The following is a 24,833-nucleotide window of genomic DNA, read 5'->3' on the forward strand; positions in this document are numbered from 1 at the left end:
ATATTATTATTATCCTTAATCTGACAAATGTTTACGAGTATTATTATTTTTGTCGTAATTTGTTTGAGTTTTCAGTTACGCAAAATTGTTTTGTAGATTCCATTCTAAGCACATAATTGCGCCTAAATATTCTCATTGAAAGATGGCAAAAATCGTGCACTTAATTGTTTCAGAATATTTACAGAATACAGAATATTTATGAGAAAACTCGAACTAAATCTCAATCAATTGTATAGATTTTATCCTGAGACAAAAAAATTGTAGCAGAAAATTTACCAATTTGTATTTTCTGTACTAATTGAAAGCTTTCAGAATTTCCTTGCATGTAATGCATTTATTGTTTTAAAAATTTAGTAAGATTTAAGTCCAATTTTGTTGTTCAATATTGTATTGAAAATATTATCTGTAGATTTTATCCTTAGATGAGATTATTTGTACATGTTTATTTTCTTTCCTAATTGAAATCTTGCAGAATTGCCTTACCATTTAAATTGGTTCTTTTAAAAGTTGCCCAATTTTGTTGCTCAATATTATATCTCAAAATATTATTTTAACATTTTGTGGCTGAATGCTCGTAGTTGGAGTTTCAGCCCGTATTATATTTTATACTATATTTTTGCACTATTGACCGAACGAGCTAGCGACAGTTATGCAAAGTGTTTGCCTTTTGCCTTTTAAAGTACCCCGCTCACTGCATTAGTATTCATATAACAAAATAGCGTCTATGGCTTCGAATACAATACATATTTTGCTGTGCTATGGCAAATCCCTTTAGGCCGAACGCTGCGTGACATCTTTGCTCTCATTTTTTGGTTTTTGTTTTCCCTTCTGTCGCTCTCTTTCTCGCTTCGACTTCTACTTGTACAATAATAATCTTCTTTTGGTCTTTTCAATGCGGCCTTTGGCTATTTTATGGCTTTGCAATCGTTCTGTGTCTGTGCCTGGAATATCTAATGGATGCGTGCAACTAATTGAGTTGGCCTTCCAGGCAAAGGATTTCCTTGCCACCACACCATTGTGGATTCATGTTTGCATTTTTGTCCAACAACAAAAAAAAAAAAAAAAAGAAAAAGAAAACCTTTTTAGCATAACCTCATACATTTGTGGCTTAGACTTTAATGGCCAGAAAAGGTTTAAAGGATTTGCAATCGAAGAAACATGAAAACATGTCAGAAAGCACAAAACACACAAAGCTAATAATACTTTTTGGCAAAATCAAAAGCTTTCTGAGCTCCTTAGATATGCCATCGATAAAGTTTAGTTGTCAACAGAATCGATGCAATTGAATATCGCTTGCATAAAATTCGACTTTTTCATTGAGGTTTGTTTAGTCCCCGCCCCCAAAATACGCAATCCTTAGTCTTGGTCTCGATGTTAGCTCATAAATTCGTAGAGCACATACTCGCATGACAACTTAAGTGCGGTCAATGTTTGGGGTGCCTCTTCCATTAGGAAAACAATTACAGACAACGCCACTGACAGGCGGCCAAGGCAAGGGCAAAGCAAGGCACAAAAGCAAAACCAGTGCGTGAATGTTGTTAGCTGAATCGAAAACACACTCGGCAATCGCCGTAGTCGCCACATCCGCCATTTCCACACTGAGAAGATAACATTCAGCGACTGGGTCATAAATTACGAATATGTCGTCGCTGGACTTGAACTCTCTATCTCTCTCTCTCTCTCTCTCTCGGACTCACTGTGTGTCTATTAGCAGCCTTAGAATGTCCAAGTTTGACAATGCTTAGGCTTAGTTTGGGCCGCTCTTCTGCTCGACTTGGGGCTTAAACCCGTTTTTGACCTCCCTTCTGTTCTTGGTGTCCTTTGCTACAGCTCTCTCTCAGGCTCGTTTATCAAGTGCAGCCAACCGCGACAGCTGTTGGTCTCCCGCTTAGCCGAAAACAGTTTAAAACCTTTTTTAAAGTACCCATCGAAAGCTAGTTTGAAGAAGTTTCACAATCAAGGTACATTTAGCGATTATTTATAGAAACTATGAAACATATTATTTTAATTTATATACATATTTTATAATATGTTGTTTTTTATTCGTTTTATCACATCTGTAGCTCAACTGCCTGAATACCCTGTAATCAAAAGTGAATGCAGAATTTATTAAAACAAACTTTTTTATTTGATACGAGTTGAATATGACTTAATCTTGTCTAAGGTATACAAATCTATTATCTTATGCATTGCATCTTTCTGAAAATTTGTGGAATATTTACAATCTTTAAAGTTCTGGGAATAAACAAATATTTATATGTGCACATAATAAGGAGCTCTGATTGTAAGCAAATATTGTGATTAATTTACTGTCGTGTTAAAAGCTTGCTACTGTTTACATTCAACACAAGAGCAGTAATAATAATTTGAAAATTTTCAAATTATTATTAGAAAATTAAAAGAAAAACATTCATTATTATTATTATTATTATTATTATTATTATTATTATTATTATTATTATTATTATTATTATTATTATTATTTATTATTATTATTATTATTATTATTATTATTATTATTATTATTATTATTATTATTATTATTATTATTATTATTATTATTATTATTATTATTATTATTATTATTATTATTATTATTATTATTATTATTATTATTGTTTTCTTTTTACTTTGTGTTTGTCTTTTACGTTATATTTATCAGTCTTCCCTTAGCTCATTCTACAAACTACTTATAAATACCCTACAATCCATAATTCTTACTCAATTGTTCATATTTATTTCTGCTTCTAAAAATAATTTCGATGCTTTAATCTACACATTTTAAATCATGAAATGTTTAGTTGAGCGAAACAAACTTGGAAATTTTGTCAAAACAGTTGCAGTTGATACTTTGCAAAGTAAACAAATCAAATTATTGCCTCTAAATATATCCATAATGAAACGATTGGCAAAGCTTGTGATTATTTTGCTGGCGTGTGCACAGATTAATGCCGATAACTCGGTAGACCAGGGCAAACGAATTGAGATGAATAATGCAAATATACGATTAAAAACCCAAATCGCTGATGCAGTTAACGAAATAAACATAATCAAATCATTGGAAGAAATGAAAACAGTGCTTACCGCTTTAAGGCCCGAAATGTTGAAAATATATCCAACTTATTGTTTACCTGATGGAAAAACGGCCGGAACTCATAGCATTCAGTTAAGTGATAAAACTATTCAGGTGATCTGTGATGCGGCAACTGCCGGACCTGGATGGATAATAATCCAACGACGCATCGATGACGATGTCAAATTTGATCGGTCTTTCGAAGAGTACAAGGATGGATTTGGCAACTTGGAGAACAGTTTTTTTATTGGACTTCGCAATTTGTATGCATTGTTATCAGTTCAGCAGCACGAACTGTTCATAGCTCTCGAAAGTTTAAGCGGCGAAACGCGTTATGACAGATACAATAACTTTAAAATTGCCAATGAGAATGCCAGATTCAAACTGTTATCTTTGGGTGATTATAATGGGACTGCTGGAAATGGATTACACAATTCTCTGGGCAACAAGTTCTTAGGCTACGGTTCCGCAATCATTACGGACGAAAAAGTTACTAATAACGGTTGGTGGATTGACGAGGATCGAAATGGCTTAGAAAGGTGAGCTGTTTAGGAATTAAAACAGTGCAAGAAATCTAGTTTTAATTGTTTACTTTTTTTTACTTTTTTTCATAAGCAATCTTAATGCTATCATTAGTCAATGGAACACTTGGCCTGTCAGCTTCAAGTCTGTGAAGATAATGATACGTCCCATAATGCAAACCAATCCCTCGTGTGAAGCAAAGAAAGAAGTTCAAAGTTTTGGGACAAAAGTTCGCGATTGGCTTGGCTATTAAACTTTATTTTTGATTTATTATGAAAGCATTTGTTTCTATATAAATCCTTTTTATTTTAAATAAATATCAGAATATCAACTCGATAAGTCATTCAATTGTTTTTTAGCGAATGTTATCAGTTACATAAAAGTTCATTTGTATTATGATCGCCTTAAGATTGGAAATGAGGCGAACGAATATGAGGTGAAAATATTGTAAGAATAACAATATCAGAGATATTAACAATGGTTGGTGGTATAATTACAATCTCCTTAGAAGTTGAATAGCATAATTGACTAGAAATTTTAATTATTTTACTCTCATTACGTTTAAATTTATTTAATTATCTGAATGCCGACACTGATGCCATCTCTATAAATTCGTAATTTTGATTCGAGCTAAAACTTAGAAATTTACATTTTCATTCATAAATAAATATTTTGTTTTTTTCATACTTGTTTTTTGTGGAGTCTATTTGCAAATCAACAAAATAGAATCAAGTTAAAATTAAAAAAAATAATAGGTCAGATGTCAGTCGCGTTCTTATCGCAAGCACTGAGAGATGCCAACAAATGCGATTAGAACACAGTGAAAGCAATTATTCTATTTCGAATAATTCTCTATTATTCAACACTTATATTTCAGAAAATGTACCCAAACATTTTTTAAGATACGCAATTACTACTACTGAAATCTATAGTAATTAATCTGAATTGCGTTAAATTGATATTTGTATTCAGAGAAGCGTTTAAAGCTGGACAAATAATAAATTAATAAATGGTTTAAAGCAATTTAAACCAGTTGTTTTGGATTTGTCGATAAATATAAATTTTGAGCTGCTGATTTTATCAGTAAAAATATTCAAACATTTTCTGCTATTTGGCAAATCATTGACAAATTTGTATTAAACTGAATTCTGATAAATTGTTTATACTCATAGAAGCGCTGAAAAGTGTAGATATCCAATTTAAATAATTGGCTGAAAGAATTTAAGCTCAACGCTTTCGCTTTCTGAAATGCCAGAAATATTTTTAGTAGCATTTTATTAGCTTAAATCGTATTAGAAAATGTTTGACCAAACTGAACTATGATTTATTTTATGATTATATTCATAGCAAGGCTTCAGAGTGGACTTTGTCAATAGCGCAGTAATTGGCTGCAAGAATTTAAACCAATCGCTTTCGACTGGTTTTGTTTTTCGTTTGCATTTGATATGCCTGTCATTCCTATGTCAAGCCTCCCGCTTTGTCCACATATAAGATTAGCTTGTGTTTGAGGGCTGCGGCAACAAATAAATTCTAATGCCCAACATAAATTATACAAAGTACCTTACCCACAAAGCAGAGAAATATCAGTTTTTGGCCTCACGTAACGCCTTCGACCGGGCGTCACATGTGTGTCTAAGTGATTTTCAATAAGTTGCCAGCCAGTTTAGTTGTTCTTAGGGGGGAGGGGGTCAAAGTTTTTGGGGCACGATTTTTCACAGCTACAGATGTCTATATTCGTGCGGCAGAAAGTAGCATAATTTATGGCGCCTTCCCCGCAAAATGCTTCGAAGTGTTGGGGGGAAAGGGGAGGAGGCAGACATGTGTGTGTGTATGGCGCTTGCTATTCTAGCGAATTTTCGCAAGCGTCAATAATGACGAGCGATTTCTCATCGCCACATTGGATTGGGGGCACAGCGAGCGCTCTCATTTCGCCAAAGCACCAGCCATTTGCAGCAGCTGCGACCTTTGATATCCACAGCCAAATTCCCACACACACACAAACACACACACACACACAGAGAGAGACGGTGGCAGAAGTGGAGCCACGTTTCTGTCACGCGGCACGTAAAAACAAACTTGATTTTCGGCCATCAAAAGCGCCATCAGTCTTCCACAATGTCTGACAAATGTTTTCTTTGACTTTCGCCCAATGTTCTTCGTATCGAAGACGTGCTCGCAACGTTTTGATTTCTTGTCATATATTTCTACGAAATTATTTTATAATCACATTTCTATTGCATCAGGATCTCATTTCAAGCAATAATCAGCGCAGAATGCAACGCATGTGCTTGTCACATTGTTGACGAAGTTGATAATTGAAAAACAAGTTAAGCAAATCGCAAAACTATTCATAGTATTGAAACATAAAAAAATAGGAGCACAGCAAATGTGCTTGTCACATTGTTGACGGAATTGATATTTCGAACAAAAAATGAAACGAATCTCCACAAAGTATTAAAACATAAAATAATTATGAAAGCTTTAGTCGAGTGTGCTCGACTGTAAGATACTCGCTACCCATTGTCAATAAAACAAAACAATGCGGTATAAATTTTAAAATATACTTAAATAATATACCGCAAAAATACTAAATTATACCAAAGGCTATATTTGGTATATTGGAATATATTTATATATGATTGACATTTAAAATATACCATAGAGTGCAAAATATACCAAATTGTCAGCCAAAGCAAAAAAGAGCTTCAGTAAGTTCACGTTTTTGCCCACACAAAAGTATTTCTTAAATAGCTTTTACAATTTTTAGCTGTTCAGGTATATACCAAGAATACCAAAAGATATATTTGGTATATTAATACAGTACTATATTCAAAATTAACTATACAGTGCAAAATATACCAAAAATCGCTAATCTAGCTTTAAACTTGTGCTTCTTATTCGATTTTTATCGTGGGCGCAAGTGGGCGTACCACAAATTTGAAAAAACTTGATCTGCAGACATTACAAGTGTTGACTCTATCTATTATAGTCTCTGAGATATAGATGATCAAACGGACAGACAGACAGATGGACATGGCTATAGCATCTCCGCTGTTGACGCAGATCAAGAATATACATATATAGTATATATATATATATATTATATACTTTAAATGGACTCATCCTGTCTGTCACATACATATTGTATTATCATACTCTTCTACCCTATGGGTACACAAATTATGATATTTGACAGTTCGAAAAAACAAATTTTTATTAGTATAGCAAACTCTTTAAGCATTTTTGTTGTAATGCAGCCAAGAAACCGACTTAAAAAAAAGAGCTGATCCAAAGTTTAAGAGTGATTTTAGTATCACTTTCCAGCTGGTTAGACATGCTAGTGCACAAACAAGACCAGAGAAAGGACAACCAAACGACATGCTGAAAAATTCAGTTGGCCATTAGAAGACGAGGGCAACGGAAAAGTTTTCTCATTTGAAAGATTTGCAGCTGGCACTGGACGCGTTTGCCATTAATGCAATCGAAGGGCATTTTTGGGCTATGATGGTCCTTAGCTTATGGTAAATGCCACCAAAATGACAAAACGAAGAGAAGAGAAGAGCAGCAAAAAAATGGCAAGCAAATCAGGGCCAAAACGACAGCGCAAAACGAAAAATTGCAATTGTGACAATGGTGACAATCTGCAGGCGACAGGCAACACTGTGGCAACAACTGATGAGCGGGATGGGGGGAGAGAAAGAGAGAGAGAGCTAGACAAACAGACGGCATCGCTGACATCCTTGGCTACGTCTTCATCTCCAGCTCCTGAACTGAGGCAGAGAACGTCAAGAAAACGGCGACACTTACAATCAGTATGAAATTTACGCGATTTTCATTGCGGCAAATGGTTCGTTTTTGGTATTAACATTTCTTGCCAACAACCTAAAGTATGTGTGAGTGTGTAGGTGTAGGGGAAATTGATGCAGGAAATGTTAGCGCAGGGGGAAAAGGCAAAAGATGCGTACCAGAAGCTTTGCCAATTCTCATATTTATATGCGCTTTACTCTTGGGGATAAGGCAACTTTGTTGCCAGTTTTGTGACTGCGACTAAAACTATGCAATTCTAGTTTCTAAGGGTTTCTTTCTTATTGGTAAATTTAATAAAGCATTTAGTAGAGGCAACATTTCATTTGAATCAGATAAAACCAAAGCAATAACTCCTGTCTCTTAGATTTAAAAACGCAAACTTTTGTATACATTTCGGAAATATAATTAATTGCTTATTATGGTATTTCTTGTTAGATCTCATAGCTTCAGGAATGCGAAAAGCTTTCGAAAGCTCTTAAAGATTCGCCATTTAGCGAAATATTTTAAGTGAATTTAAAAATATCTTTATAAAATGGGAAATAACACTTACCTTTTTGTTTCAAATCATAATTTAATTGTTATAATTTACGACCGTACGCGTAATCCCGGCTCATGCCATTTGAGTATCTTAAAAGAAAACAAGAAATAATAAATATGTTAAATCAAATCAATATTAATATTTAATTAAAATCTTTATATAATAGAAAAATCAAATTAAATAAATTTTAATATTTTATTTAAAACTTTATACAAATTTTTTTTTCTTTAAAGACCAACAAAATTAACAAAATTTGAATATGAGAATAATACTCAAAAAGATAAGATCATAAATTAAAAGCTGAGCTTACCTTAATTCTAATGACATCATGCTTTTTATTATAATTTACAACCGAACGTGTAATCCCGGCTCATGCTATTTGTGTATCTTAAAATATCACAAAATTAAGTAAAACAAGTAAGAAAGTTACAGTCGAGTGTACTCGACTGTGAGATACCCGCTACCCAATTTGATTAAAAGCAATATATTTTGCGGTATTATTCTCAAAATATACCGAATATACTACAAATATACTAAAAAATACTAAGAATATACCAAATGGTATATTTGGTATATTGATATAGTACCGCATTCAAAATATACCATAGACGGCACAATATACCAGATTGTCAGCCAAAGCAACTAAGACCCCTTGTAAGTAGGCGTTTTTGCCCATACAAAAGTATTTCTTTAATAACTTCGACAATTATTATCTGATCACAACCAAATTTTCAGGAATCATAAATACTATAGTTATTATTGTATATACCAAAATTCGCAATTCTAGCTTTACAATTACGCTTGTTATTCGATTTATTTGATTTACGGGGGCGGAAGTGGGCGTGGCAAAAATTTGAAACAAACTTGATATGCGTGCAAACATAACAAATGCTGTCGAAAAAAAATTATAGCTCTATCTCTTATAGTCTCTGAGATCTAGGTGTTCATACGGACGGACGGACAGACGGACAGACGGACAGACACACAGACGGACAGACGGACATGGCTAGATCGTCTCGGCTGTTGACCAAGATCAAGAATATATATACTTTATAGGGTCGGAGATGCCTCCTTCTACCTGTTACATACATTTCCTGCCGGCACAAAGTTATAATACCCTTCTACCCTATGGGTAGCGGGTATAAATATTAAAATAGGTAAATTAAATTAATTAAAATATTAAAAGCTGTGCCTACCTTAAAATCAAATAGCAATAGCAAATTAAAAGTTAAAATTTACAACCGTACGTGTAATCCCGGATCATGTCATTCGTGTTTCTTTAAAATTAAAAGAAAGAAACCAAAAAAACTTTAATTTGGATGAAAATTAAATAATTTTAATAAAAAATACAAAACATGTACAGATAATAAATTTAATAAATCAAATAAATTTCAATATTTAAATAAAATAAATAAATTTATAATGTAGTGAGCAAGCATCTCTAGTATCGCAGGCAAAAGAGCTTTGCAAAAGTTGTGTTTAAAAAGCTCAGCTTACCTTTAAATCAAACGACAACGCAGCGTTGCACAAAAGTGACAACGTTTAAAGTGTATTCCATATTCGCATATTCACATTTTATTATCATTTCCGCTTCTTGTTATTTTTCACGTAGTGTTTTCTCTTTCGCGGCTGCCACGGGCCAAAAATGGCATCAGCTGCACTTGCTGCGCGGATATATGCTGTATGCTGTATGCTGAGCCGTTTTCTCATCACTTCCCACCTCAAATCAGACTCCTCTTCTCCCCTCCACCCAACCAGTGTCGCCATCTTCCACGCACGCTGACTGACTTTGGCGTGTTCGCTGGCATAATGCAATAAGCGTAGCCAACGATAGCGACAACATCGTCTTCGTCTTCGTTTTCGACTTCCTTTTTCTTGGCTCTTCGCCTTCTCTCTCTCTCTCTCTCTCGCTTGTTCTAACTTCAAGGCTTACGGCAAACAACAAACAACGGGTGCTAAGTTCGCTGCCAACCAAAGACGCAGCAGGCAGTCAAGTGTATGTGGGTGGGAGCAAGAGGGGGCGACGACGAACGCATGTGTGCCAGACAGGTTATGCGCTATAAAAAATTTAAGAAATTGCCGACGGTGGCAGAGCGAAACGACAATACTTATTGCACAAATCAAAATACTTTTCTACTGCACACACAAACACACACACATACCTTCGTCCTTTGTTGTCTGCAGCGGTTGAAAGTTGAACGCAGCACACAACTGATGCTCGAACAACAAGCTGCTAAATAAATTATGTTTTATTTGCAGCTTCAAATAAGCACTCACTTTTAACACTTTTTTACACTTAAACGCGCTTGAAAAAAAATACACTGCACTTACACTCGAAAAAAAAAACCTTTTATAAAAAAAATGCACTTTCACTCAAAAAAAAAATGGCTTACGAATTTACTTTCATTCAAAAAAAAATACACTTACACTCAAAAAAAAAAATTACTTTATATAAAAAAATTAACTTTCACTCAAAAAAAAAAATCTCTTGCATTTTCACTCAAAAAAAAAATGCGGCTTGCGCATTCGCTTTCATTAAAAAAATGCACTTAAGCTTTTGCTTACATTTAAAAAAAATTACACTAACACTTTCACCTAAAAAAAAAATACATTTACGCTTTTGCTTGCACTAAAAAAATACACTTGCTCTGGCACAAAAAAAAGAGCATAAGCTTTTGATTTCGAACCCATTAAAAACTCACTTAAAAAAAATTGCCTACGCATTCACTTGCACTCAAAAAAAAATACGATTGCACTTACACAGTGCTTTCGCTTTCAATAAAAAAAGACACACTTCACTTTGCTCACTCAAAAAAAAAACCCCTTCATTACTAGCTGCTAGCTACATGCGTGAGCTAGACAACAACCAAATATATGCTGATTGCTACAACACTTTGTAGCATTCAGCTTACGAGACACTTGCACTTAAAAAAAATCACTCGCGCGCGATTTGCCCGCCGACGATTGGCGACGCGCGCCAAAATCTCAGCGCACCCAACTTTAAGGTTCATAGAGTCACGAAGGAAGGGTGCGCTGCCGAACACGAACAAGCAAAGGCGCACGACGAACGGTTGCGCACTTTGCTATGCAGCGCGATCGTGCTGACGTCACGACTGCGCGAGTTGCCGCGAGAACCACTTGCATGCGTTATACCATGTGAAAAAATTTTAAACGCTGTCCTGTATTTTTGCATTGCTTATATACTTTTAATTGCATAAATACACTAAATATAAGTTTTTTATTGCAGTTTTTCATTTACTTGCACAGATTATATGCAACCGTTTATTATTTAAACTGTACTTTTCACACACCTGCATTCGCGCTTATTTGTATGCTATTCATTATTAAAATCACTTTTTAAGGCATTAACAATACGCAATTAACGCACACACTTGTTACTAGTATTAACAGCTAGTAAACTGTTTAATTTATATTGGTTTTATGAAGCGAACTTAAATATTGTGCACTTCACTACGCTGTCACTTTTGTGCAGCTTGACGAGCCGAAGAAAACTGAAGTCAAATTCGAAATTAGAATGCTAATTAGGCTGCGCTGCAGAAAGGATAAAGCGAAACGAAGATCGAATGACGTTCGGCATATGCAACAGTTGCAGGCTCGCTGCACACGAGCGCCCTTCGTGCGAGATCGTTCTTCGAATTGCGTGTGGCCAAGATAACGGTTCATTTTCGAAGCAATACTTTTTGTTGTTGCTGCTGTCGAATTTGAAGGCTTGTCTTCGAAGCACGATTGTGTTGCACGTGTGCAATTCTTTTCTTTGTCCTCTTGGATTTGTGTGTTTGTGTTTCTTTTTTGCTTTCTGTGTTGCTATTTGACTTATTTTGTGCATTTGATTTACGTTTTGCTTTATATGTTGCTTTGTGCCTTTTTTGTGCATTTGATTTGCAGCATTTACGTTTTAACTAAAAATGATCTGAGTTTATTTAAGTAACCTGTTTTTAATGTTAAATTCTGTACTTTTAATAGTAAAGCACAAAACCAAAAGCCAAAGTAAAATCAACTTTAAAAGTAGCAAAGCGTCTGGCTGTGAATGTGTGAGTGTGTGGGTTATTGTACGTGCGAATGTGTGTGTGTAATCCAAATTGCGTCATGTTGTGCATTTCTCAGGCGTGTTGCATTCTCTTTGGCTAAGCCGCAAAGGAATTAGGTTAAAGGTCATCATCATGCAATGAGTGCTACGCTTTTGTCATTGTTTGGTGTTTCTTTTCATCGTGCTGGTCATTTTTATTAAAGCCTTAAGGCTGCCTGTTTTTGTTCACTGCAAACAACGGCAAGCAAAATAATAATGGCAAAAAAAAATTGTAATTCAATTTGTTTAACCATTTTTGCAAAAAGGCAGCCACTCAATTAAATGGCCGCATGCAACTGATTTTTGTTTTTAATACCCTGCAGCTATTGCTTTTAAGGCTATATCAGTTTACGGTCGTAATTATATAAATAAATAAAATTTGCAAAGTGCTGGCGCCATCTAGGGAGCGTTCGTTGAATGGAGCTGGGGTTGAGCAGTTGAGAAGGAGGCGGAAGGGAACAACAACGAAAAAGAGAATGAAATGACATGAGACAAAATGCCTATGAAACGCATAACCGCAAAATACACTTAAAAGGCAAAATGATTCAATTGTGTGCGTGTGTGTGTGTGTGTGAGAATGGCTCGTGTAAGTGTATTTAATGCATGTGCATGTGCCTTTGTCTGTGTATTAGTGCACTAAAGCCGCATTCGACGCTTTCTGTCCAGTTGGTCGGCTTATGGCATCGGTTTCACAGTCGTGTCGGTTGCCTTTGATAAAATTATACACACACTCTCACACACACACACACACACACACACATACACAAGAGGCGTCGCATTGCACCTGTTTCAAACTCAAACATTCGCCAGCCAGTGTGTACATATTTTAAATTTAATTACTACACGCTGCATGCAAGCCAAATCCAAGCCAAGCCAACCGGCCATTCATCCATCCATCCATCCATCCATCCAGATCAAGCAACCCATATCCCATATCCCATTTCCCTTTTCCATTCCCATTCCATAGATTATTTCATTTGTCGCATTGGTCCAGTCGCTGGACTGCCATAAATTCCCATACGAAAATAGTTGGCAATGCCAACTTGGCATACAAATGCAAGCATTTAAATATAAGAGGGTTGCTCAAGACATTTTAAATAAATTTAAAATATTTTAAGAATTTATTAAAAATGAATTTATAATTCAAATTTATTATTAAATGATAAGGAGCAAATTACATTTAAATCTTTCTTATTTTTAAATTTTTTTAATTAGTATTTTTTTTTTAACTTTTCATGCCACCCTCTCAAAACTCCAGGTGCCTTTTAACAGTCATATGCAAAAGGCTTTTCAGAGTCTCTTTCGAGTTGCGTCCTTTCGCCGCTGGTGCATTTTTGCACATTTAACTCAATTTGTGGCTTACATTTAATTAATTTAATAATACGTAAATGTAATTTTTTAAATAACCGCAATACAACAATTTTCTGCTTGTGTGCGAACGTTTGCGTATGTGTGTGTGTGTGTGTGATTTCAATAAATAATAGCCGAGATGAACTGCAAAGTTGCACTGCGAACAGCTCACTCGAGTCTGGTACAATGCAAAGCACACGACAGATGGCGCCAGCACGTGCATGCCCATAGATGGCGCCACAAACTCATTCCACAAGCTGGCGAAAGCTTGTCGCTGGTGGTATGAATGTGGATGGTAAGAAGACAAGGGCGAAATGGAAAAAAGAAAATATATGAAATAGAGTAAAAAAATTTTAAAAAAAAAATTTGAGTAACTTAAGCATTTAAAAATTGAAATCCAGTCAATGCTCCGTTTTTAAGGTAATTATAATTTTTGGTAAATTCAAATTTCAGAAATATTTTTTTTTATGAACACACTTATCATAAATACAATAGTTTTGTATACTATATCTTACATTAAACAAAATTTTAACAAAAGCCTCTTTAGTTTATTTATATATTTGTTTATTTTTTTTTCTATATTTTATATTATAAAAAAGTTGAACTGAAACTTAAACTTAAATATTCGCAGAAATACTTCAATATCTTAAATTTTACTTTTTAGAAGAAGGTATGTTAGCATAATTTCAATAAATTAAATAAAGATACTAATATGTAGTTGATTAGTATCTTTGACAAATATTTTATTTTACAATATTAAACATATCATTTTATTTGAGAACAATAATAAATTGCTACTTATATTTGTATCAGAATAAATCGAAATTAGAATTTAATATACGTCTTTTTAAATTGGATTTATATTAAGAACCAATTAATATTAAAAAAAGAAGAATAAATATATATAATATTTCAATACACCAATATTTAAAATTGTATTTATATAAAATAAAAAATAAACATATCATTTTATTTATTAATAATAATAAATTGCAGTTAGCTTACTCGCTTGTCAACTACCTATGCGGAAGCTTTAGCCAGGCCATATTTTGTTGACATACGCTAACTTAAACAATTGCAAATTGTTGCTAACGTTGTTGACATCTAAATTCTGTTGTTGTTGTTCTTGTTTGAAATCATCTACTGCAGCTGATAAGCCGCAGTCGAAAGCGTAACGAGAACATTGTCAGACACGCCCCCGCTTTTCCCCTCACTTCCCGACACATCAAGAACTTTCATGGATCGCGAACACTTTCCACTTTTCATTTGTTTACAGCAACAAAACAATTGAGCAGCGTCGGCGCAATGTGCATAAAAAAAAGCTTTTGAAATAAAAGCTTTTAACAGATGAATCTATATAAAAGAGATGCACTAAAGCCGCTTCAATTAGTCAGTTGCACAAAGCGAACGGGGAGACAAGTTGCTCAAAAAGTAATTATCAATTAATCAGCGGAATTTTCGAGTGTCACAATGCAACATCAATCGCTTAGGTAAGTTTCTAGTAAACCAAAGAAACATAAAACAAACTTAACTAAATTAAGTTTTCCTCTCAGTACTTCAATTGGGCTGCTCATGTTTGTGGCTTTCAGCACAGTCTTTGCTCAAGTGCCATTTCCCGGTCAATGTCCAGAGGTTAAGATAATGGACACTTTTGATTTGGATGCGGTAAGTGGCCCAAAACTTGTGCAAATTGTCAACACTTGAAGCGGCACTTGAGCTCTGCCATAATCAATCAAAATGTTACTCAATTAACAATGCATTTTAATTACTCGCAATTGTGTAATAGGCAATTCACAAACGTTCAAGTTTAATTAATTTCTAGTTGTAACAAACAAGACAAGTTTCTTAGGCACGTCAAGTGATAAGTTGTTGATCGACTTTTCATAGTTCTATAGGAAACAACCGAGAGATGGCGCTACAACAGCTTTATGAGAGTCTTTAAGTTAAGTTAACTCATAGATAGCTAAACTCTAAAATATGCTAACTCATTGTTACTTATATTAACAAGTAAGAAGTTGTTGATCGACTTTTTGTAATTCTAAAGAAAACTACTGAAAAATGGCGCCACAAGAATTTTGAATCAAGTTAGCTCATCTATAAATAAACTCAGAGTTAGATTATCTCATAGTTACATATTTATATTGAGTCGAAGGCCCCAGCAGTTAGTACTCTCTTCTCTATTAAATGTAGAATTAAATACTAGATTTAATATAATAAAATAAAAAAAAATAAGTATTTATATATCATATTTTTAGAAATTTTATTAAAAGAGAATCTTATACATGCATTTATCAACATTAATTAAAACATGATGATCGACCTTTCATAGTTCAATAGCAAACTGCCGAGAGATGGCGCCACAGCAGCTTTATTAAAATCTTTAAATTAAGTTAACTTATGGATAACTAAACTCGGACTTAAGTCAACTTAATATTACTTGTATAAAGTAAGAAGTTGTTGATCGACTTTTCATAGTTCTATAGAAAACTTTCGAAAGATGGCGTCACAAGACATTTGAATGAAGTTATCTCATAGTTAAATAAAATCAGAGTTAGCTTAGCTCTTAGTTACATATATCAAAACCATGTTTTATAGACATTTTATTAAAGGAAATTTTATATATATATATATATCATACTTAATTAAAATATATATAAAAGCAATAGTCACCAAAATATTTAAGCAAAATAATTTTAAAGTGCTTGCTTTTGAACTTTTCATTTCAAATTTAACCTAAGCCCCAAGAAGTGTAAAATGATTCATGGTTTTCGCATTAATTTACTTATTAACTGCGCTTCTTAATTGTTTTATTTTTGTTTTTTAAGTATATGGGAATCTGGTACGAACATTCAAAGTATCCGTTTGCTTTTGAGATTGGCAAAAAATGCATTTACGCCAGCTACGAGAATGTCGATAACTCCACAGTGTCTGTAGTGAATGCAGCCATCAATAGATTGTGAGTAGCTGACTTAACTTAATAATATTCAGTACTTTTCAGTATCTAATATCGAATTCTTTTTGTGCAAATGTAGCACTGGAAATCCAACCAATGTGACAGGAACTGCAAAAGTTTTGGCACCCGCCCAACTGGCTGTGACTTTTTCTAAGAATCGTAAGTTGTAGAGCTACAAATCTAAATTTGTTATATATAATTATGAATCTCCAAATCGATACCAGTTAATAATATTCTATATATGTAAGTCAGTGTCTTCTAATCATTATTTATGAATCTGTAGCTATTCATTAGTCGCTATCTGCATTTGTATACAACATTTTATAAATATGTATATTCAATTATTCTTATTTTATTTATGTTTATCTTTTATATCTTTAAATTTGCCTTTAATAATATTAATCTAAAGATCTTTATCAAATAACTTATATCTATAATTCATATTTATTTATTTTCACATTTCTGAAACAAATTTGTATGTAGAAATCTTCATTTCTATTAGCATTTATGTCTGTCAATATCTTTTTTCTGTTCTTATTATCTGTATCTTCAAATCTGTAGATAGTTATGTGTAGTATAATTTGTATCTGAAAGTGCTTAACTATTTTTCTACTCTACATATTTTTATCAAAAATTGGAATCTATTAATCTGCATCTACTAATAAGTATCTGAAAAATTTTGATGTACTTTTTCTTTGATTACAAAAATCTGTAACTTTCCAATCTGCCTATCCAACCATTTATGTATGTATCCTTTTGTGATATTCATCTACAATTTTTAATGTGTTCACCCGTATTGTAATGTGAATCCAAGAATCTGTAAATATTAATTATTGTTGAATAGTCTGCACCTTTATACCTTCAATTCTTTATACTTTAATCTATCTTTACACATTTGTATCGATTAATTAGCATCTACAAATCTTTCTCCATATTTGTATCTACAACCATTTTAGGTCTGTATCTTTTTGTGATATTCATTGCCTTTTGTGTTTGTTTGCCTTCATTTTAGAGGTGGCCAACAAAGCAAACTATCTGGTGCTGGGCACCGACTACGAATCGTACGCAGTTGTCTACAGTTGCACCGCCCTCACTCCGTTGGCCCATTTGAGTAAGTGTAAGGGGGAAGTCACGTCTCGCATTGACTTGGCCTTGGCTAATTTGGCATGCAAAACAGACTAAATCAGTTATTCGATTTGGCATAATTAATGCAAGTGCATAATTAATTGCATTACTTGGGAGACACTTGTTCAACACCGACAATCACAATCATAATCGATGCCAATTTTACAGAGCTCGTCTGGATATTGACCAGGGAACGTGAACCGACAACGGCGACCATCAATGACGCCCACAAGATACTCGATGACAATAAGATTAGCCAAACGGTGCTGATCAATACGTTGCAGAAGAACTGCCCCCAACTGGAGGGGAATGCCACAGATGCCGCATTGCTGCAGCTGGATGAGAATGCATTTGACGGCAACGCGTTGAACGAGGCCATTGAGAGGGCATGAGAGTGGCTAAGACGCTTCTATCAGCGTCTTTTCGATATCTTTATGAACTTCTTAAACGAATGAATTCGACAACAAACTAAAGCTAAACTAAAATTATACTCGATTATTGATGTGTTAATATTGTTCAGTCGCATTGTACAATATTTACAATAAACATTTACGCAGAAAGTGTTCTTAAATTAATACGACTTTAGTATTTCTTATATTTAAAATGAAATGTTTTTATTGTAGTTACAATAAATATTTACTCAGAAAAAAGCAATGAATATTACCCTACAAAATATTCTTAAATACGACTTTAGTCTAAAATATTTTTCATATTTAGAATGAAATGTTATTATTGTATTTAAAATAAATATTTACGGAAAAAAAAGCAATAAATCAATTAAAAAAAGCAGTTAAAAAAATTAATATTTATTATATTGTATTTACAATAAATATTTACGAAAAAAGTGATTATTCTAAAAAAAATTTTTAAATCAATTTGACTTTAGTGTAGAATATTTCTTCTATTTTGAATGAAATGTTATTATTGTATTTACAATAAATATTTACTGAAAAAAACAATTAAAATTATTCTAAAATATTTTTAATTGAAATATTATTAAAACTATAAAAGAAAAATTATTAAATCAAATTCGATCTCGATTTAAGAATAAACTTCTTTGGTTCAATTTTTACATTCAAACAATCTTGTTTCAACATTTTAATTTTAATTTTACCACGTTTTTTCTTTCTGTGTATAAACGACAAAATTCATAAATCAATAATCGCATATTTTCAATTTAGATAATTTCATTTATTTAAGCATACAAACTTTATTCTGATAAAATTAAGTACGATTAATAAAAAATACAAAATCTAAGAGTTTGTATTCTACAAATTTGTTTAAAATTGTTAATCTATGTAAACAGAGCAAAAATTATAATTCCCTTGGACCCCAAGTCTAGTGTTGTTACTGATAACTTAGTAGTAGAGATTAGGCGAATTATTTGGCAAGCTTGTTCTGTTTGATATGAATTTGCAAGTATGTATTAAAAAAAAAGTTAATATATGTATACAAATAAAATAAAATATACAAAATATTTAAAAAAAAAAAAACGATGATTTCAAAATTTATTTATAAATATAAATACATATATTTATGTAAATTTAAATTTAATTCAATTGAGACAATAATATTCAATATTAATTCATATTCAATATTATATAATATTATATATTCATATGAAAAAAAAACGTATTAAATTGAAATAAAACGTTCATTAAGAATTTTATGAACGTTTTTTGATACTAAGATTTCTTAGTTGAATCAAGAATTTTCAGTCTCGTTGAAGATTTGACGCCGAAAATTTCTGATTTATGATCTAAAGCAAGGCAACATTTTGTTGAATTTTATTTACGTTTAAGTATCAATATTGGCTTTGAAGAAAACTATATCAAACCTTTTTACATCAGTTTATTCTTTTTTTATGACAAAATAAAATCCAATTCTTAGAAGAACATAAAAGGTAATATTAAATCAATAAACAATTGATAAGTGAAGCCATTTCAATATTTATACTTTGTGCCGGCAGGAAATGTATGTAACAGGTGGAAGGAGGCATCTCCGACCCCATAAAGTATATATATTCTTGATCAGCATCAATAGCCGAGACGATCTAGCCATGTCCGTCTGTCCGTCCGTCCGTATGAAACACTGGATGTCAGAGACTATAAGATATAGAGCTATAATTTTTTTTCGACAGCATTTGTTATGTTTGCATGCAGATCAAGTTTGTTTCAAATTTTTGCCACGCCCACTTCCGCCCTCGCAAACCAAAAAAAAAACGAATAACAAGCGTAATTTTAAAGCTAGAGTTGCGAATTTTATTATATACAATAATTACTAGAGTAGTTATGATTCCTGAAAATTTGGTTGCGATCAGATAAAAATGGTTAAAGTTATTAAAGAAATACTTTTGTATGGGATGCCTTATGCCTTACTACATAGGGGTCTGAGTTGCTTTGGCAGGCAATCTATTGTAGTACATTGTGCCGTCTATGGTATATTTGGAATGGTGTACTATATCGATATACCACATATACCATTTGGTATATTTTTAGTATTTTGCAGTATACTCGGTGTATTTTGAGAAAAATACCGCAAAATATATTTCTATTATTTAAAATGGGTAGCGGGTATCTCACTGTCGAGTACACTCGACTGTAGCTTTCTTACTTGCTTATGACAAAACAAAATCAAATTCTTAGAATAGGGAGTATTAAATCAATAAACATTTGATGAGTGAAGTCATTTCAATATTTTTTATCAGAGTTTCATGGTGACAGTTCAGACTTCAATTGTAAGTTATCCTTTATTAGTAATGTTTGTAGATATATTTTCAATATGGGTTGCTGTTATGTATTTAAAAAAGGTGTTCAAACTTAAAAAAAAAAACTTTGCGTTAACTTTGTTTTATTATATTATATATGTATCCATCTGTATAGTGTGGCCTCAAAATACTATGTGAAAAGAACGAAATAAATAAAACGTTCACATTTAAATTCAAAAATACATATTTAGATATATTAGAATGTACAGAGTTTACAAGTTTATTAAACGAAAATCAAACTATGAGCAAAGTATCAAATCAATATTAAGTCAAAAACACAGATTTTCAAGCTAATAAGTTGTAGAGCCTTCAATTTTTATCAGTGTATGGACGAATCTGCATGGAGACGCCTTTGGCTTGAATGCCAGTTGTTGTGCGTATTTGACGGTATGGCGAGTTTAGATTTCTGCAATACAAATCACATTATATTATACTAATTCTAAATCAAGCTTGAATCAAACTCACTTTCCACAATCTTTTCCATACCACCAGCCACCATCTCCATCTTCGGCGCATCTATCAACACTCTCTCCAAGGTGTCTATCGTATGTTGAAAATTTTGTATTTTCTTGAAGCTGCGTGTAATTAAATTTGTTTTTATGATTTCCGAGCGATTTCAATTCATAGAATTCGTCTGCACTTGCAATCTTAAAGTCATCATATTCGTAGGTACTTGTGTAGAATGAATAACGCACAAAGATTTGTAACTCTTGTCGGGTTGAATTCGTTATCTGATGAAGTTTATCCAATCCAAGCCAAAAGTCGCCTTCCAAGTCGCCAAATCCAAATGCGTAATTCTCCCAGTTTCTATCGAAGCTAATGCTTCCATCTTTTCGTTGCTGAATGGTCATCCAACCGCTCCAATCACAAAACACATCAAAAGGAGATCCATTTCCAATTTGTATCTTTTGCTTGCCCGCAGACAAGTTCAGGCAAGAGCTTGGATAACGCATTTGCCTTACGTAAGCAGTTTGCACAGGCCTTCTATAAGATGTATCATAATCATTGTCAAATTCCGATTCACAATCAACTAAAAAGTTAAGAGAAAATCAAATTAAAATATTTATCACATTCTGATTACATTTATCAAAATTATTACCGATTTCACTCAGTTTTTTTTTGTCTTCATTTCGTTCCTGATCAACTGAAAATGATCATAATTAGTAAAATTTATTATATGCAATAGTTTTTTTTACAACTTACGGCGTTTGTTTTCCAAATCCAATTTTGATATTATTTCATTATTCGAATCGATGGTTAACTTATAAGAAGATATAGTTGATTGCAAGTTCTTTATTTCGAGTTCTTTGTCCTCAATTTGATGTTTGTAATCGCTTGCTTCCTGCCTAGCTTTACTAGTTTCATTTATTTGAAATTCTAGAATATTCGATTTATCCTCCAACTGCGTTTTTTGGCATGCGATTATATCGTCTTTTTCCTTTAATTTGGATTCGAAATTATCGTTATTCGTTTGAAGATTTTGGATACTGCGCAATATGTTTGAAAGTGGAGTTTCTGTTTGAGTTTTAAAAGACACAAAATGATTTTCCAAATTCGATATTTCGACATCATTCACTGAAGTTGTTTTGCCTTCGTTTGGCAAATTAGTAGTTGTAATAAATTCGCCATCAGTTGATTGACAGCTCACCGACCATATTTTCACAATGATAAAGAACACTGCGAATACTTTGAAAAACTTGCGCATTTTTGTATTTTTCAAGATTCACATCCGTTCGCCACTTGAGACCAAATACAACTAAATTTTGTGAATAGTTCGCAGTCAAGTTGAAGCTAAATTCAATATCATACGCATATGCAAAAGCAACCTAATGTTATCTGTGGTGAAGTAATCAACTTTAAGCACATATTTTTACTCGCTAGTAGAAACAGTAAGTTCCGGTAGCTAATCTTCAACTTGACAATAATAATTTAATAAACTTAAGTTTCATATTTATACCACGCTAATAACTAAAATTCTTTTTTGGTGAGTTTATCATTCGAGAACAATTACTTCTATGTGAAATTCCAGTTCAAATGCTAAGCATAAGTACAGAGTAGATATCATCTGCTTCACTCAAGTCTTTAACAACCACATCATATGATATGTATGTGTACTGTAAAATGTGATTTGAACAAGTAAGAATGATACAATCAATGATGCTCGACTGTGGGATACCCGATACCCATTTTCATCCAAAACAGTGAGGTATTATTTTTAAAATATACCCAAATTAACATACCAAATATATATTCGTAAAATATATCAAATAAATACCTAAAAAGAAGTATTTGTAAAATATAACTAAACAGTATTATTGGTAAAATATAACAAATAAATATGTAAACATTCACATCTAACATACCAAACAAATACTTGAGCAATGATATTCGTAAAATATACCAAACGAATATAGCAGATAAATACATAAGCAGTATTATTCCTCAAATATATCAAATAAATATCTTAGCAGAATAATGCGTAAATTATACCAAATAAATACTTAAAGAGTACTATTCGTAAAATATACCAAATAAATATTTAAGCAGTATTACACGAAAAATATATACCAAATAAATACTTAAGCAGTATTGTTCTCAAATTATACCAAATTAATATACCAAATAAATTCTTAAGCAGTATTATTATCAAATTATACCAAATTAATATACCAAATAAATACTTGAGCAGTATTCAACTTCAAATATACCGAAAATACTAAAAATACCGAACAATTCCTGCCGACGCAAGATTATAACATTACCATGGGGTAACGGGTAACGGAACAAACAATTTATTTGCTAGATTGATTTCACAATAAATATGTATTTATAAATATGTTTTCTCCGCCCAGAGTAAGAGCTAGGATGCTTCATTTTTTTTTAAATCACGCTCTGAAGGTTGTCCAAAAAATCGAAATGCAGAAACTTGTACACGACATTTTGAGAAGAAAAAAATAAAGACTTGGATGAAATCCTTATTTTGATGGCCAGTAATTAAAAAATCAATGTTTGCTGATAAATTTAAGGAAATTAATCATTTATTGATATTCAAGAGAAAAAAAAAACAAATACTTTTTTATGTTTTTTTGTGAATAAATGAAAACTTAAATTGTACATAAAAATTAAGAGCAGCGAAATCAATCAGTAGATGGGCGAATCTTTATGGTTGTAGTATTAAATTCGAACTCATCGCTACCGACTAAACGGTTTAAATTATGCGAGTTTGGATTGCTGCAAGATGATAATATTAAATTATTTGAATTAATTATTGGTCAAATTAAACTTACATCTCGCAATAATTTGAGTACCACCAGCCACCATAGGCATAATTAGCGCAATTTGAATCATCATCTCCTGGACCGTTATTTCTATCGTATGTTGTAAATTTTTCTTCTTCATTGTTGAAGAATAAGTATTTATCTGCATAGTTTTGCATTTTGTACAACTTGTACATTTCTTCTGCACCTCCAATCTTAAAGTTATAAGAACTTGCACTTTCACTATTCACTAAAATGCTCAACTGGTGAGGTGCTGAACTTGTAATCAGATGCAATTTATCCAATCCAAACCAAAACTCGTCATTCAAGTCACCAAATCCATCCTTGTATTCTGCCCAGTTTCTATTAAAGTCGACATTTCCATTAATTCGACGCTGAATGATCATCCAACCATCACCATCACAAACAACATCTGAAACACGTCCCTTTGGAATTTGTATCTTGTGAATACCAGCAGTCAAGTTTAAGCAAAAGCTTGGAAGACTTTCAGCCAAAGGCTTAGGAGTCTCCTCATTCTCTTTTTCTGTATAGTTTTTGCCATTTGTGGTCTTGCATTCCCTCAGCTTTGATTTTGTGTATTCTAGATACTCCTCCGTGTCCGTAAGTTTATACGATACGTCATTATACTTAGTTTCACAGTTATCTAGAATCGAATCAATTATGAGGTATTCCATGATTATGGTAAATGGTTAATGTTACATACATAGTCTCTTGCTCAGGTCTGATTTTTCCAAGAGTTCCCGTTCACATTCATCTAGAAAAGTTAAGGGATATAAAAAATTTAAATTATTATTGAGTCAGATTATTCCGATTTTTCAACATCTAAAATTATTGTTCATATGTTTCCTGAACTTACATAGTCTATTTGTCAGATCTGATATTTTAATATTGTGTTCCGTCTCAGTTTCCATCCTTTCATTAGAATCTGGAATAAAATGATCAGAATTGTTAAATTACACTAACTTTAGTTGGTTAGTTAACTTTACTCTCATTGATTTGCGTCTCCAACTTTGATATTTCTTCATTTTTATACCCGCTACCCATAGGGTAGAAGGGTATTATAACTTTGTGCCGGCAGGAAATGTATGTAACAGGTAGAAGGAGGCATCTCCGACCCTATAAATATATATATATTCTTGATCAGCGTCAACAGCCGAGACGATATAGCCATGTCCGTCTGTCCGTCTGTCCGTCTGTCCGTCTGTCCGTCCGTCCGTCCGTCCGTATGAACACCTAGATCTCAGAGACTATAAGAGATAGAGCTATAATTTTTTTCGACAGCATTTGTTATGTTTGCACGCAGATCAAGTTTGTTTCAAATTTTTGCCACGCC

The 24,833-nt window shown here is 32.8% G+C and overlaps 4 protein-coding genes across 5 annotated transcripts; 2 read left to right on the top strand and 2 right to left on the bottom strand.

Annotated features, from left to right (window-relative positions):
- Positions 1-2,821: 2,821 nt before the first annotated feature.
- Positions 2,822-3,926, top strand: LOC117564384 (fibroleukin-like). The gene is made up of 2 exons (XM_034243103.2): positions 2,822-3,612; positions 3,689-3,926. The coding sequence occupies exons 1-2, from the start codon at positions 2,897-2,899 to the stop codon at positions 3,846-3,848; spliced, it is 876 nt and encodes a 291-aa protein (XP_034098994.1). The 5' UTR covers positions 2,822-2,896; the 3' UTR covers positions 3,849-3,926.
- Positions 3,927-14,771: 10,845 nt separating this feature from the next.
- Positions 14,772-18,030, top strand: LOC117565572 (apolipoprotein D). Of its 2 annotated transcripts, XM_034244749.2 has the most exons (6): positions 14,772-14,867; positions 14,931-15,042; positions 16,203-16,333; positions 16,410-16,489; positions 17,343-17,441; positions 17,624-18,030. In XM_034244749.2, the coding sequence occupies exons 1-6, from the start codon at positions 14,848-14,850 to the stop codon at positions 17,845-17,847; spliced, it is 666 nt and encodes a 221-aa protein (XP_034100640.1). In that variant the 5' UTR covers positions 14,772-14,847; the 3' UTR covers positions 17,848-18,030. The 2 variants fall into 2 exon arrangements, with proteins under 2 accessions (XP_034100640.1, XP_051859333.1); XM_052003373.1 differs by lacking the exon at positions 17,624-18,030 and having other exon boundaries at positions 17,287-17,377.
- Positions 18,031-20,531: 2,501 nt separating this feature from the next.
- On the bottom strand, positions 20,532-22,018 carry LOC117565400 (angiopoietin-related protein 3-like). Its single transcript, XM_034244485.2, has 4 exons — positions 21,426-22,018; positions 21,322-21,366; positions 20,688-21,252; positions 20,532-20,628 (listed from the first exon to the last, which is right to left on the bottom strand). The coding sequence occupies exons 1-4, from the start codon at positions 21,925-21,927 to the stop codon at positions 20,532-20,534; spliced, it is 1,209 nt and encodes a 402-aa protein (XP_034100376.1). The 5' UTR covers positions 21,928-22,018.
- Positions 22,019-23,359: 1,341 nt separating this feature from the next.
- On the bottom strand, positions 23,360-24,411 carry LOC117564923 (ficolin-1-like). The gene is made up of 4 exons (XM_034243877.1): positions 24,357-24,411; positions 24,204-24,254; positions 23,510-24,143; positions 23,360-23,453 (listed from the first exon to the last, which is right to left on the bottom strand). Exons 1-4 carry the CDS (start codon positions 24,409-24,411, stop codon positions 23,360-23,362), a joined length of 834 nt encoding a protein of 277 aa, XP_034099768.1.
- Positions 24,412-24,833: the final 422 nt, after the last annotated feature.

This window comes from Drosophila albomicans, chromosome 2L (assembly GCF_009650485.2).
Source record: "Drosophila albomicans strain 15112-1751.03 chromosome 2L, ASM965048v2, whole genome shotgun sequence".
Taxonomy (NCBI): Eukaryota; Metazoa; Arthropoda; class Insecta; order Diptera; family Drosophilidae; genus Drosophila; species Drosophila albomicans.